At 41.3% G+C, this 14754-nt stretch overlaps 1 protein-coding gene across 2 annotated transcripts in view; it reads left to right on the top strand.

The window, feature by feature from the left end:
- cachd1 (cache domain containing 1) overlaps positions 1-14754 on the top strand; it is a 126456-nt gene that overhangs the window by 65840 nt on the left and 45862 nt on the right. For both annotated transcript variants that reach the window (XM_052012601.1, XM_052012600.1), the window contains exon 4: positions 11216-11364. In XM_052012601.1, coding sequence (XP_051868561.1) covers positions 11216-11364 — 149 coding nt within the window. The remainder of the gene's footprint in view (positions 1-11215; positions 11365-14754) is intronic.

Genomic DNA, 14754 nt, shown 5'->3' with positions numbered 1-14754 from the left:
TCAATATGATTTAAGCCAGGAAAAGTATGTTTGAGATTGTTGAGTATTGCTCACAAGTAGGGTTTGCTAAGATATTTCTTGTCTCGCTCTTTGGAAGTTCATGGTATTATTTGCATCAACAGACATCATTGCATTAAGTAGCAGTGTATTGTTTCCAGTTATCATCATCTTCTTACCCAGCCCTTTAGTTGAGGATGGTTTGCTTTCACTCCTATTCTGTTGGTTCTGAGATTGATGAACCCACCCAGATCACAGGTAGTGCCTGATGGATCAGGTAGGTGGTTTGAGATGTTCTGCACTCTTCCACTGTTTGCACATGGCCTCTATTTGTCCCCACCCTAGAGCTTTAAGGCTATCATTGCCTTCCCAATTGTTACTTTTCTATTTCAAATAATCATTAGTCAGGATTTCTATTAGGCAGTCAGGACCTAAGGAAACTTTGAGAACATCCTAGAAGCATTTTCCTCCTGGAAATTTCATGCGGTGGTAAAACTTGGAGAGAGCTTGTTTTTGGGGTCAAGCGTCAGATATGTAGATGTGCGGACCACCCAACAGAGCTGGTTGAGCATGATCAGACCCTTGGTGCTGGAGGTTTTGCCCAGGGAGAGGAGATTTGACGTTGGTTTGTCTGTATCCGTGCTTGCTGGATCGATTGCCACCTAATCAAGTCTGTCATATCCATTGAGGGAGCCTCTGGAACGCACTGCCAGGGGTGGTGGTAGATGCTGATACAATAGGGAAATTTAAAAGACTCTTGGATAGGCACATGGATGTAAGAAAATGGAGGTTATGGGCTGTGTCAGAGGGAAGGGTTAGATTGATCGTGGACTATGTGTTTATGTAGGTCGGTACAACATCGTGGGCCAAAGGGCTTGTACTGTGCTGTACTATGTTCTAAATGCTGGGGATGAAAGCACCAAAGGCCTCAAGGAATCACTTGGTTTAGTAGCTCACAGACAACCTGATAACTTCCAACCTAAAGGAATCCACAGTGCCTGAACTGCCTTGAAGAGCACCATAATTAGCACCTGTGAGAATACTGTCTTGGCTTCTCTGCCAGCAAACACCAAGAATCTGGTGATCCTGATCTGTACAAGAAATCGAGGTATGACCTTCGGAAAGCTATCAGGGATGTTAAGAGGCAGTACCAACTCAAAATAGAGTCCCTGACCAGCCGTCAGTTATGGCAGGGCTTACATGCCATAACAGGCTACAAGACGAAGTCGAGCTGCGTAGCTAACAACGGCGCATCCCTTCCGGATGAACTTAATGCATTCTATGTGTGTTTTGAACAGAAGGGAAGTGGATTGTCACCATCCACCCTGACAGCCACCAATGAAGCGGAACCTGTGATCACAGTGGAGGACGTAAGATCAGTCTTCCGGAGAGTGAACACGAGGTAAGCATGTGGCCCAGATGGTGTCCCTGGCCATGTGCTCAGATCTTGTGCTGATCAGCTGGCAGAAGTATTTGTGGACATATTTAACCTCTCCCTGCTTCAAGCTCAGGTTCCCACCTATTTTAAGAAGACCACCATCATCCCGGTACCGAAGAGGTAACATGCCTCAATGACTACCGACCAGTGGCTCTGACATCCACCACCATGAAGTGCTTTAAGAGGTTGGTCATGGCACGCATTAACTCTAGCCTACCAGACAACCTGGACCCATTGTAATTCGCCTATTGCCGAAACAGGTCTACAGCAGGTGCCATCTCCCTGGCCCTACACTCACCTCTGGAGCATCTGGACAGTAAAGACACCTACATTAGACTGTGTATTGACTACAGCTCTGCCTTCAATACAATAATCCCAAGCAAGCTTTTCACCAATCTCTGAGACCTAGGACTCAACACCTCCCTCTGTAACTGGATCCTTTACTTTCTAACAAGCAGACCACAATCAGTGAGGATAGGCAGCAATACCTCCGGTACGATTATTCTCAACATAGGTGCCCCACAAGGCTGCGTCCTCAGCCCTCTACTCTACTCTCTATACACTCATGACTGTGGCCAGATTCTGCTCTAACTCCATCTACAAGTTTGCAGATGATACCACCATTGTAGGCCATATCTCAAACAGTGATGAGTTGGAGTACAGGAAGGAGATAGAGAGCTTAGTGGAATGGTGTCATGACAACAACCTTGCCCTCAATGTCAACAAAACAAAAGAGCTGGTCTTTGACTTCAGGAAAGGGGACTGTGTACATGCACCTGTCAACATCAATGGTGCTGAGGTCGAGAGGGTTGAGAGCTTCAAGTTCCTGGGAGTGAACATCACCAACAGCCTGTCCTGGTCAAATCACGTAGAAGCCACAGCCAAGAAAGCTCACCAGCGCCTCTGCTTCCTCAGGAGGCTGAAGAAATTTGGCTTGTCCCCTTTGACTATCACCAACTTTTGCAGATGCACCATAGAAAGCATCCTATCTGGATGTATCATGGCTTGGTACAGCAACTGCTCTGCCCAGGACCACAAGAAACTGCAGAGAGTTGTGGGCACAGCCCAGTGCATCATGGACACCAGCCTCCCCTCCTTGGACTCTGTCTTTATCTTTCGCTGTCTTGGTGAAGCTGCCAGCATAATCAAAGACCCCACCCACCTGGGACATTCTCTCTTCTCTCCTCTTCCATTGGGCAGAAGATACAGGAGCCTGAAGGCACGTACCACCAGACTTACGGACAGCTTCTACCCCACTGTGATAAGACTATTGAACAGTTCCCTTATACAATGAGATAGACTATGACCTCACGATCTACCTTGTTGTGACCTCACACCTTATTGCACTGCACTTTCTATATAGCTGTGACACTTTACTCTGTACTGTTATTGTTTTTACCTGTACTACATCAATGCACTCTGTACTGACTCAATGTAACTGCACTGTGTAATGAATTGACCTGTACGATCGGTTTGTAAGACAAGCTTTTCACTGTACCTTGGTACAAGTGACAATAATAAACGAATACCAATACCAATAGTTTGAGAATGACTGGGAGATCCAGGAACTAACTAATTGTAATGTTTCAAGGATGAAAAATGGAACAGATCTGTTGGCATCTGAAGGCATTGTGGACAGAGAGGTGTTGAGAACACACTGGAAGGACTACTTTGAAGATCTCAGTCCTCATTGCGAGTCTCCTTGCTGCCACCTCACAACTCTCTACCTCTTATAAACTTGGTGTTCCCCTTGCTTGGCATGATGTCGATTGGGCCATTTCAGCAGATTTTAAAAAAGCAATAAAACCTCTGGAGCAGGAGACTCTGCTGAAGTACTAAACCATGGTGAAGATTCCAGTTGCAGTAGAAGCAGATGGGAGTGAAAGGCAGCACCAAGGAAATGGCCAGGCCAATATTTGATATTTAACATGGCAAACTAGCACCTTTCAAGTCCAGCTAGGGATGGATATCAGCTTTTGTTGTGATGTTGATGTTTACTATTGCTCCCCTGCAAATGTTAAAAGAAATTTCTCAGTAAGCTTGTAACAGATGTCTCCTCATTTACTGGCCAGGGGAGAAAAAACTTCCCTTGGGGCTTCTTATAGTTAGCCTAAGATCCTGACTGGAAATTGAACTCTGAACCTTGGTAAGGAAATGGTTGGGCTTGGTTGTGATCTATCCAGTGTCTGGGTGATCTGTGAACATTCTACCTAGATTCAGAGAGGTCAGAATGATTATTTGACAAGGAACTAAAGAGTGGCTGGCCTCCAGGGAGCAGTATGTTCAGTTGTCCAATTTGCTGGCCACTTGCCATGTGGTTGGCGTTTTTGATTTTTAAGATGAAAATCTGTAATATACGTTGTTGTCTATTACTGGTTCTCACAACACCAATTCATATGACGTGTGTGTACTGCCTTTAGCTGCCTTGTACGTTTGTTGATAGAGGCTAGATGATGAGCTGAGCAGCAGAAGGGATGTGATTGAGTGCTTCGTTTTCTTCATTATGGTGGAAGATCCTCAATTAAAATTAGTATTATCCATTGGATGTGAGGCGTTTTCTTTTTAAGGTTATTGCATGTGGCTACAATGGTGCAGCCAAAGCTGTGGCTAGTTAGTGAGTAACATTGGGTAACACTACATTGCATGCGGTATAGCCCAGTAATGATACGGAACAGAGGGGATGTTTGGATTCGGAAACCGGGGGTACAGAATGTGGTACGTTGTTTAAATTTTGAATGCATTCTTCTGCAGTTGGCAGATTGAATTGCTGACAGATGGGTAGGTCAAAGACAGGAATTGATTATCGAAAGGGAACGGTGGGATGTGTTCAACATTGATGCCAGAGAGGGTTTTTTTTGGGGGGGAAGAATCAGGGGCAGAAATCAGACAAATGGTTGTCGAAGTATCCAAGCTGTGAATCGGACATGCTCTCCACTCTTCTCCCAGTTCTGAAGAGGTGTCACTGACCCAAAAAATTGACAGGTTTCTCACTCCACAGATGCTGCTTGACTGGCTGAATTCTTCCAGCATTTCTGTTTTTATCTCAGATTCCAGCATCTACACTTTTTTTTATTTGTTTTCAATGACACTGAGGTAGTTGGATGGGATGGAGCTCTGGTCAAAGGGCCAGTGGCTTAGTGGTCATTTGTGCTCCTCCTGGCTCCTTGTAATGCCAGAAAGTTATTTTCTTCAATCCCTAGCCGAGCTTCCAGGTGCAGCAAATGCAGCTGGCCAGAGTTGCAGGTGGATCAAATATAAAATCTTTGTCACACAGTCCCATGAATGTCTTGGGAGCAGGTTTGGCACCTGAAGCATGATCCACATAGATTAAAGTATGTGGGAGAGTTGGTTGGGTTTGATATTTTAAAAAAAAATTGTCACTTTAAATTAAAAAAAAATCATGCTTGTATTTTGGGTTAAAATTCCTTGCTAAGTTTGTAATTTCAGTAATGCAGCAAAGAATACTGAAGAAACTTTTGAGACTAAAATAAATTCTGCTGATGTGGCAAATGATTGAGCTTTTCTTTGTCTGTTTCAAAGTTGTCTTGTGTGAGATTGCTCTTGGCTGTCACCACACAAATCATATTAATCTGTATTTAAGCTTCTGAGGGAATGGTGTTACTTTTGGGGGTGAGAAAAAATCATTCCTTGGCAGCAGTTTGCCATTCGCCTGCTGGGAGTTCCAGTGGAGCTGCTGTTCCATGCTGATAATATTTCAGTAAATACACTGTGACTAATATTCTTTGACCCGATGCTTGATAATAGTGTTCCGTATGTGCAAACAGCAAGTTATTCGGCAGTGCTCACAATCGAAACTGGAAAATTGCAAATGCCATCTGGAATCGATGGGTTCTAAATGAGCTGTTTAAATATTATTATATTATGGAAAACTGGTTAGTACAAACAAGAACTGTTTTAATGATGGACCTACTTTGAATTATACTGGAGAGAAACTGTTAAACTGAGAATCAAGGAATGGAGTAAATTAAATTGGTACAAATTTTAAAGAAAGATTTTATTTCTTCTCATTAGACCAAATCAGCCTCCCTCTCCTGCAGTTATGACAACGTTACTGACTCATCCAAAGAACACCAGCTATTTTCTGATACCTGAGCACACCTTTCTTTCCTTGTCCCCATCTGTCTTTACCTCTCGTTGTCTTGGCGAAGTAGCCAGCATAACCAAAGACCCCACCCACCCAGGTCATTCTCTCTTCTCTCCTCTTCCATCGGGTAGAAGATACAGGAGCCTGAGAGCACATACCACCAGACTTAAGGACAGCTTCTACCCCACTGTGATAAGACTATGGAACGGTTCCTTTATACAATGAGATGGACTCTGACCTCACGATCTACCTTGTTGTGACCTTGCTCCTTATTGCACTGCACTTTCTCTGTAGCTGTGACACTTTACTCTGTACTGTTATTGTTTTCACCTGTACTACATCAATACACTCTGTACTAACTCAATGTAACTGCACTGTGTAATGAACTGGCCTGGATGATCGGTGTGCAAGACAAATTTTTCACTGTACCTCGGTACAAGTGACAATAATAAACCAAAAAACCATTCTCATCCCTGCACCCACAAATGACCCAATGTGTGCGCCTCAACGGTGAATATTGATTATTTGTTCCAGCATCACTATTTAATTCCGTCCCAAACTTCATGCCCACGTATCCCCATGGATTCATTTTTCCAAAAGAGGTTTCTGTCAACAATAAGGAAATTGGATTTTTAAGTTTTTCTCCTACTCCCCTGCATGTTGGTGCTGCAGTTCCCAGGATTCTGTTCCTGTGGACTGTTCATAACCCAGACAGTTTGCAAGTCAGAAATGCAGCTGGGAACCAAGTTCCCACTCAGCGGCAGCGCGCAAATCCATCCCGCCAGTCTCCCAAACACTCATTCATATGTATTGGCTATTCATAAGTTGGGGGTTCGTAACCTGGGGAGGACCTGTGCATTGTTTTGAATTGCTTAAAAATATTAAGGCAATAATTAGAAATGTTAAGGCAAACTTAAGTGTCTAAAAATGCAATATGTTGGAGTTGTAGCCCCTTTAATGTTTGACCTGAAAAAGACTCAGTCTCGCTCTGCAATCCACTCTTCGGTGTCCCCCAGCACCACGCTTAGTTTGCCCTGCATTTAAAGAAGTATGAGGCAATGCTTTTAAATTTCAGCATCACTTAAACTGAAGTTGCAGTGTTAATACATTTCCTCTTTTCACTTATGTGGTTAAATCTGATGGATTGTTCAACTGTCTTGATCACAAGATCGCAAGACAAGGGAGCAGAAGTAGGCCATTCAGCCCATCGAGTCTGCTCAAAAGAAAAAGAAATGAGAAATTGTGGGGGGGGGGTGCAAAAAGAACCCACACTATTCTAACCCCAATTTCCAGCCTTATCCCCATATCCCTTGATACCCCGACTATTTAGATATCTATCTATCTCTTCCTTAAACGCCTCCAGTGATCTGGCCTCCACTGCTGTATGTGGCAAGGAATTCCACAAATTCACCACCCTCTGGCTAAAGAAATTTCTCCTCATCTCTGTTTAAAACCTGTACCCTCTAATTCTAAGATTGTGCCCTCTGGTCCTGGACTCACCCACCAAGGGAAACAGCCAAGCCACATCTACTCTGTCCAGTCCTTTCAACATTTTAAATGTCTCTATGAGCTCCCCTCTCATTCTTCTGTACTCCATTGAGTACAGTCCAAGAGCCGACAAACGCTCATCATACGTAAGCCCTTTCATTTCCGGGAAACATCCTCGTAAATCTCCTCTGAACATGGGCTCATTTCCTATCTTAATGTGATGGATTGTGTCCACTCTTCTGCACCATCAGATTGGGATTGGAATAGACCAGAACTTGCTGCCTATAGTGAGCTGCTGACAAATGCATGCAATGGGCCTGCCTATGCCTGATCCAACAATGACAACATTTTGGTACCTGGCGCAATCCCAATCCAAAATCATCACAATGGCATGTAGAATAAGCCCTGTCCATAAAACAGCTGAAAAAAATATTGACAGCTAGCCAAACTACACCCACAAACATTGAATGTTTCTGAAGGTCCCTGACACCCAAACATTCATTTACCTAACCTAAAATGTTAAGTCATTTAAATAGTTTTAGACAACTGAAAATATTAAACCAAATTCAAATTTGTAAATTAAATTGCAGCTGTTCCTTTCAATTCAAATAGTGCACACACTATTTGGTGCATGGTTCATTGGGCAGTTCCTCCACATAACTGCTGGTGATTGGAGCAAGTTCAGGCTGAACTTTGTGAGATGCAAGATAGGAGCACATTTGGGGTATCACCAGTGAACTCTGGTCAGTGAGTTCAGGTGTTCAGTTGAGATTCCCACACGGCACATCTGTGAGGGAATCTCAAACTATGCAGAACTGTGCTGAGAAATGGTCAGTTCTACATGGAATTGTGAGCAAGTCCCAGCAGGTTCTGGTCAAATGTGTGGGCTCTAAAGCTAAACACTTCTTCCAGAAGAACTTTATATGTTGTGCTATGCATGAATCATTGGGTTGTTGTTTTGGAGTAGTTGTGTGGTATTGTGGTAATAGAGTGCCAGTAAATAATGACCTGGAGTCCTTGGCTAACCATGTGTATTTCAACACAGTATGTCAGCATATTGGCTATGTTGTTGGATGTAGGTGCAGACCTCCACAACTTTTCGGAAAGGAACATCCCCATTGTACTCACAGGCTTCACTGGAGACTCATTTTGATTTGTGCAGCAGCTAGCTGCTGATTCAGGTGTCTCCTAACATGCTTGTTCCGCACCACACTTAATTACACTGTTTTATTTTTACTAACTTGATTTTATTATTGCTATTTTATCCCTGTATTACCCAAAATCTTTCTCGTGTTGTGGCCTTCCAAGGAGAATGGACAGGCTGTCTGCTTTATCTGTGTGTTCCTAGGAAGCGTAGGGAAGAGGCATGTTAAGACTGTGGACCATGAGTTGATGGAACTGCTGTTGGAATGCAAAATAATGGAATCAGGAACATGGCTAGATCTGGACAAAAGAGATGTATGCATAGTTGGATATTATCAGTTTGCCTAGTTTATCTAGTACTATAAATACATCAGGCAGTATCAACTTTGCAGGATACCTTTTCATTGGGCTAGTACACTTTCTTTTAAGCAGAGGAGCTGAAAATTCCAGCTGGCAGCTCCAAAATGACAAGGAAACTGATTCAAATTAGAAAGCAATTGTTATTAAAACTAAATGTCTTTACTGAAAGCAAATAAAAGTGAAGATGTTTTGATTGCATGTGAGACAATCTTGGGTAATGGATCCCCAGGGATATATCCTTTCAGGTTGGGAATCCAGCCATTGCATCCGACCAGAAAATTATGCTGTAGTCAACTTAGATGTTATCTCTGTGTAGAGAGCATTGGCAATGAAAAGGCAAATGAAGACGTGTTCACTTGAATGGCTCCATTGTGTCGATGATGATAGTCATACAGATCTAATGGTACCTTTTGGAATTGTGGTTTGGAACCTTTGGTTATTATATATCTTCAGTGCATTGAAAACTGCCATACCTTAGTTAATTCTGGGTGTGCCTATGTAAGTGTGTAGGTTGTTTTTGTGAATTGCATCATACGTCAAGACCTGACTTGACAAATAGTTGCATGGTCAAGTAACCTTTTATCAAACCACAAACACAGATAATTACTACATGGCTAAAGTACAGCCAAGTGAGTGTTTGGTAATTTTATTTGCTTGCGAAATAATTCTCTGGAAGCAGTGCCTATCAACGCTGTAGGATTGATTTACCAAACTTTTTTTCTGACTAATTTAACATGTAAAAAGAATACAGATGAGTACAGACTGGATTTTCCAGCAAATAAAATGAGAGTGCAGGAAATGTTTATGGAGCTTTAAGTTGTGACAGTGCCATTGTTATGGGTAGAAATGGCATTCAGGCGAGGGATCAACAGATGGCAGTAAAAGATTAAGAAGATTTTGCCAAATTAGACGTGTGTGATTAGCATTTTAATAAAGTCTTGTGTTGAGTGTGCAAAAACATGCAAAACATCTAGCAATCAATTGTAGTTTCTGTCCTTCTAACTAGGACTGTTAGAACACTGACCATTTTGAGCTCTAACTTCAGTTAAGGCAGTAAGTTGTAAAATTTGAGGTGAATAATTTAAAAGTATCTCACAAGTAACTTATTGGCCAATATTACCACATATTAACTATGATTTATTTCCCCCTCTGGCATAGTGACAACAGTATGCTAAATCTGCTAACACTTTAAAGGATCCAGAGTTTAGTTAGGATACTTTCATTGTTTGCATACAAATGAAAAACAAAATTAGATCTTGTGAAAAATTGTAGTCTTATTTTTAGTTGATCAAAGACAAACTCCCAGATTAATTTTTACTTCTTTCTTGACAGAAGCTTGTAATTTCATATTTTAATCACTGTTAACAATTGTAGATGAGACAGACTTCGTATAATTTATATGCAGTTCATTAAATATTCATATTTTAAGCATTTGTATTAGTAATGCAAATGTAGGCATAGAATAGCTAAACAGTTTGTGCTTTGATGTTACTTTCTGAATAGTCTGTGCACAAATCTTTTGTTCCTTGCAGAATGTGCCACTGTTTTAACTATTAAAAATATTGTATATTTTCCCATGTGTATATCCACTCTTCACTTAAAGGTGCTGAGTCTTATCATATGTTTCTGGTCTCCATTTATCTTGTATGTAGTATAAAATGCAATTCTTCATGCTGTGTCTGGACACTAAATGTCAGTGGACCACTTGAAAGCCAGCAGCTGGACTTGATCTATATCCACCTATATCTTTAGCAGAAGGGTTCTCTATATTGTAATCAGAAGAAGCAACCTTGGCTGATTTTTTTTTTGTCTCTTTCCTCTACTGCCTCATGCCTCCTTCTCTTGCCTCCCTTCCCAACTCTCAGTTCCCTCCATTTGCTCTACAAGGCCAGTAGCTTTTATATGTTGTAAGCTCTTGAAAAATAAAATGTAGCCCATTTTTGAAATAATGAGATATAAATGTTTACATTCTTGGGCTAGACAAAGAATTTTCTGTGTTACTGTGATAGTTCTTATTCTGCAAGTTACTTTTTAATAAAACTTGATTGTAAATTTAATTTGTTTAATTGAAAAGTTGATATCTAAATGCAAAAATGAGTTGGGGGCCATTTATAATGCCTCACGTGAAAGTAAATGGGGAAATCTCAGTTTGCATAACTAATTTCATATTGTGTATCATTTGGACAAACTGGTGTATTCTTTATCATAGTTGGTTGTCCAGCCTAAATTTGGCTGTTTTTACTCATCAGTTATGTTGCAGAGGTTTTGTATCAAGATGTAGGTTCAAATTCTCAACCAAATAGTGAACTAAAAATCTGCCCTTTCTTTACTACTAGGAAGGATCCTGCAGGAAAATAATTTAGGGCCAATTTCCTCATGGAAACTGGTGCTAAACTGAACATATTTGACACCACTACTTCGGACTGTTTGTGTTATATTTAAGATGGAAGCAGGAAATGATTTTGACACAGCAAATTCGCATGAATATTTTATGGAGATTATTGGCCCAGAATATGGGAAGCTTCACTGATGTTGATTTGATTGATGCTGGAAAGTTATTCATCTGCTAATAATGATGCACTTCAGGATGGGTTTAAAAGAATTTTAATACACGTGATAGTAAACTTGTAGCAATGCACATCTATGATCTCATCTTTTGTTGTGCCTTTGTGTTTCTCTGACAGCTGGCTAAAAAGATAAGAGAGAAGTTTAATCGCTACCTCGATGTAGTGAATCGCAACAAGCAGGTAGTGGAAGCATCCTACACAGCTCACTTAACGTCACCATTGACGGCTATCCAGGACTGCTGCACGATTCCACCTTCAATGATGGAGTAGGTATTTTTATTTCTACCAATGTACAGATTCTAGCAGTCATTGTGTGCATGGTTATACATGTCAGTGCACAATTGAAAATTTATCAGTTGAAGGGCAGTCATTCTAATGTGATTTCCAAACCAACGTATTTTATACTTTCTCTTATTCTGTCTTGAAAGTATTGACTCCTGCTAGAGTACAGATCCAAAGCCCACTGTTGTATAATGGCTTTTTTTGTGTAGGTCAGCACATTAAATATTGCCAAGCTATGTAACAGAGTCTTGGCTTTTGTATTGTCTGTCATTCACTCTCATATTGGTCTCATTGTACTTTCACTCTCATGACAGCTTTCACCTGCTAACTCAGCACAGACTGGGCTTTAAACCTAGTATTGATCAAGTCAGCATGGGCAGCCAGAGCCTGTCACTTCAATCTGCCCTTTCCATTCTTCTCCATTATCTTCTTCTTGTCGTCCAGCCTTTTCTCTCTCCTTCTCTTCATTACTTTGTTCCCCAAATTCTTAACTCGATCCTCACTGCTCTACTCCTCCTAATTCCTTGTGCTCCTGTTTCCCTCTTGGATATTAGTGGTGTATTTCATCTTTGCCCAATTCCACTCCTCAGCCTCATTGAAGTGGCTTTGTCTGATGACCTCTTTATTTTACAAAACCCTCTTTCAGTGTCTGAAGCTTTTCTTACTTGATTATTCTTTTTTCTTTGACTGAATTTAGCCAGCTTCATAGATGTGGACATTGTTGCTTTGCATCTACCAACAAACTTCCCCTTCTCTCCCCCCCCCCCCACCATCACTGTCCTCCAAAGCAGACCTCGCAATGATTTTTATGGTCAGATACTCATAATTGAGTGAGTATCTCTTGAGGGGTGAATGATTGTAGGGACAGAGGGTCATAACAAGTTCTGTATCTTCAGCAATAATTCCATTATCTCCCTAGAAATTGTCTTGGACTGACTTGAATTCTTCAAAACCCCGGCCACTATTTAACCTGAAGGATTCATAACCTGAATGTTGGACCTGGTATGCATCCTATCACAAGGACCACTTTGGTCCACCAGTGTGGAAGGATCTACCTCACCCTGTTTAATGGTGAAACATGCACCCATGCTTTGTGTCCCATGGATGGTTGCTCCAGTTCTCCCCTACACTTTATTCTCAAATTCATCCAAAGCTCTGCAATCTGTACCTTTGCCCACTCCAAGTAATGCTTGTCATCTATTGACTTCAGAACCCCAACCATCCAATTTAAAGTATTTATCTCGTAGTCAAGTGACTTTATATCCTTTCTCAGTAACTTCTTTCACTCCTTTCCAAGCCTGTCATCTCTCCAACAATGGCTTTTGTACTCTTTCTCCATGCTCCACAAGTTTGTCTTGCTCCCATGTACTTTCAGTCATCTAGGTTGCTTACTCTGGGATTTCCTGGGAGGCATTGTCTTCTTAGCAAATATGCCAAGCAGCCTCCCTCTCAGATTACATCTGTGTGAAGCACCTTGATAAATTATGTTGTGTAATGCTGTATTAATGAAAGTTGTTATACCCCTTAATTGAGTGTATCTGTGTATGCTATATTTATTAGTAAATCTACTGTCTTTCTAAGTATGTGGAATTATATTATTCAGATTGCTATTTACAAAATGAATTCATCCTTCCATATCTCCTTCTGATCCCAACCCTCCTGCAAAACCTAACAGCTGCATGTCTCCAGCAATGTAGATAAATTAATGGAAAGGAATAAGCAAGTCATAAAGAAAACCAAAGGAGTATCTAAGCAGAATATATCCACAAACTGCCATGGGGATGATCCTGAACATGGAAGCTAAAGGTACACCAGATCCAGACCTCAAGATAGTACTTTAGGGTTTGATAATGGAAGAAGTTCTCCATATTGAGGATAAGAATCCAGTTCTGCTTAATAATCTGCTGATGACATCCCAGCATTGGTGGTAACAGAGAGTTGCTTATACACTGATTATAGTCTTGCACCACAGGAGATTTCGAGCCTTGTTTTTTTTCTGTTAACCATTAGGAATGTAAGCTTGGTAATCCTGTACAGAAGAATCCTTTTCTATGGATGAGTAATCTCTGCACTGACTCTGTATGAACCATAGAGTGGCTTAGTTACACCATGCAATCAGATGAATGATAATGACTTTGATGCAAGCCAGGAATATTATTTTGGGTTCACCTCTGGGGAATGCTGAAATTGGAAATGCACTTTGAACTCTCAGGAGGAAACTGGGAAGATCATAGAAGCCATGACCATTTTAGAAAGGTTCCTGATGTGAGCCTGATTAAGTACTATTGCCCCTATTTGGACTGATGTTTCATGTTAATTTCTTGCTTCGCTTTAATTTCTGTTTGCCATCTTGGTGCCAGTTAACTGTGTTAATAGTTGCACTTGGGCCAGGTAGACTGTTATTGAGAACTTCTATATGTATTAGTCCCTCATTTTTTTTAAAAACAATATTTAGTTTTGTTATTTCCTATAACGTCAGTCAGAGCTGGAGTAGCTATTTGGCTTTGTGGCTGCTCTAGGCACCAGAAGTCTCGTCAGTTATTTGTTTTTATCACTTCTCGTCTCAGATAATCAGGAACTACTGAGTGAATGATGAAGGGCATTCTGCATTGCAATGAAATCTTGGTTTAGGGCTTATTGTACAGTGTTAAAGGTTCCAATTCATGGCATTTGTCAAGTGGTCATATGTAGGCATAGGTTTATCAAGTATAATTGTTTAGATGTAATTTTATAATTTTAATAGGTCTTAGAGATTAAAAATGGATACCTTTGGGAATTGCAGTTGTTGAACAAGATGGAGGGAATACAAGACACTATTCTTACCTCCTGTTGGAAAATAAGTCACAGTTGTATTTTATGGTGTTGCTGCAGTATGTTTCCAGTGTGCAACTGTGCCCACATCAACTTGGAACCTTGCAGCCTAATGGCATGAACATTAAATTCTCCCACTTTAAGTAATCCCCACTTCCTTCTCTCCCCCCCCCCCCACCACATTGCTTCTCTTCCCTTTCTTAGCTTATCTCTTTTTTTCTCTACCCCCCCCCTCCCCCCCACCTTTTTTCCCTTTCTCTCCTTACCTTTGACCCATCTCCCAGTGGATCTGCCCTCCCCTCCTCCCTCACACCTGCCTATCACTATCTCTTACCTGCATCTGCCTATCACCACCTTGTGCCCACCATGCCTCCCCTCTTTTGTCCATCTATCACTGCTCTGCTTTTCTCTCCCATATATTGGGCTTCCCCTTTTCCTATCTTCAGTCCTGAAGAAGGGTTCTGACCCGAAACATTGACCGTCTGCTTTTCTCCACGGATGCTGCCTGGCCTGCTGAGTTCCTCCAGCATCATAGTGTTTTTCATCCAGATTCCAGCATCTAC

The sequence above is a fragment of the Pristis pectinata genome, chromosome 3 (assembly GCF_009764475.1).
Source record: "Pristis pectinata isolate sPriPec2 chromosome 3, sPriPec2.1.pri, whole genome shotgun sequence".
NCBI lineage: Eukaryota > Metazoa > Chordata > Chondrichthyes > Rhinopristiformes > Pristidae > Pristis > Pristis pectinata.
The sequence above is the reverse complement of the archived record's forward strand: the minus strand, read 5'-3'. Positions and strand labels throughout refer to the sequence as shown.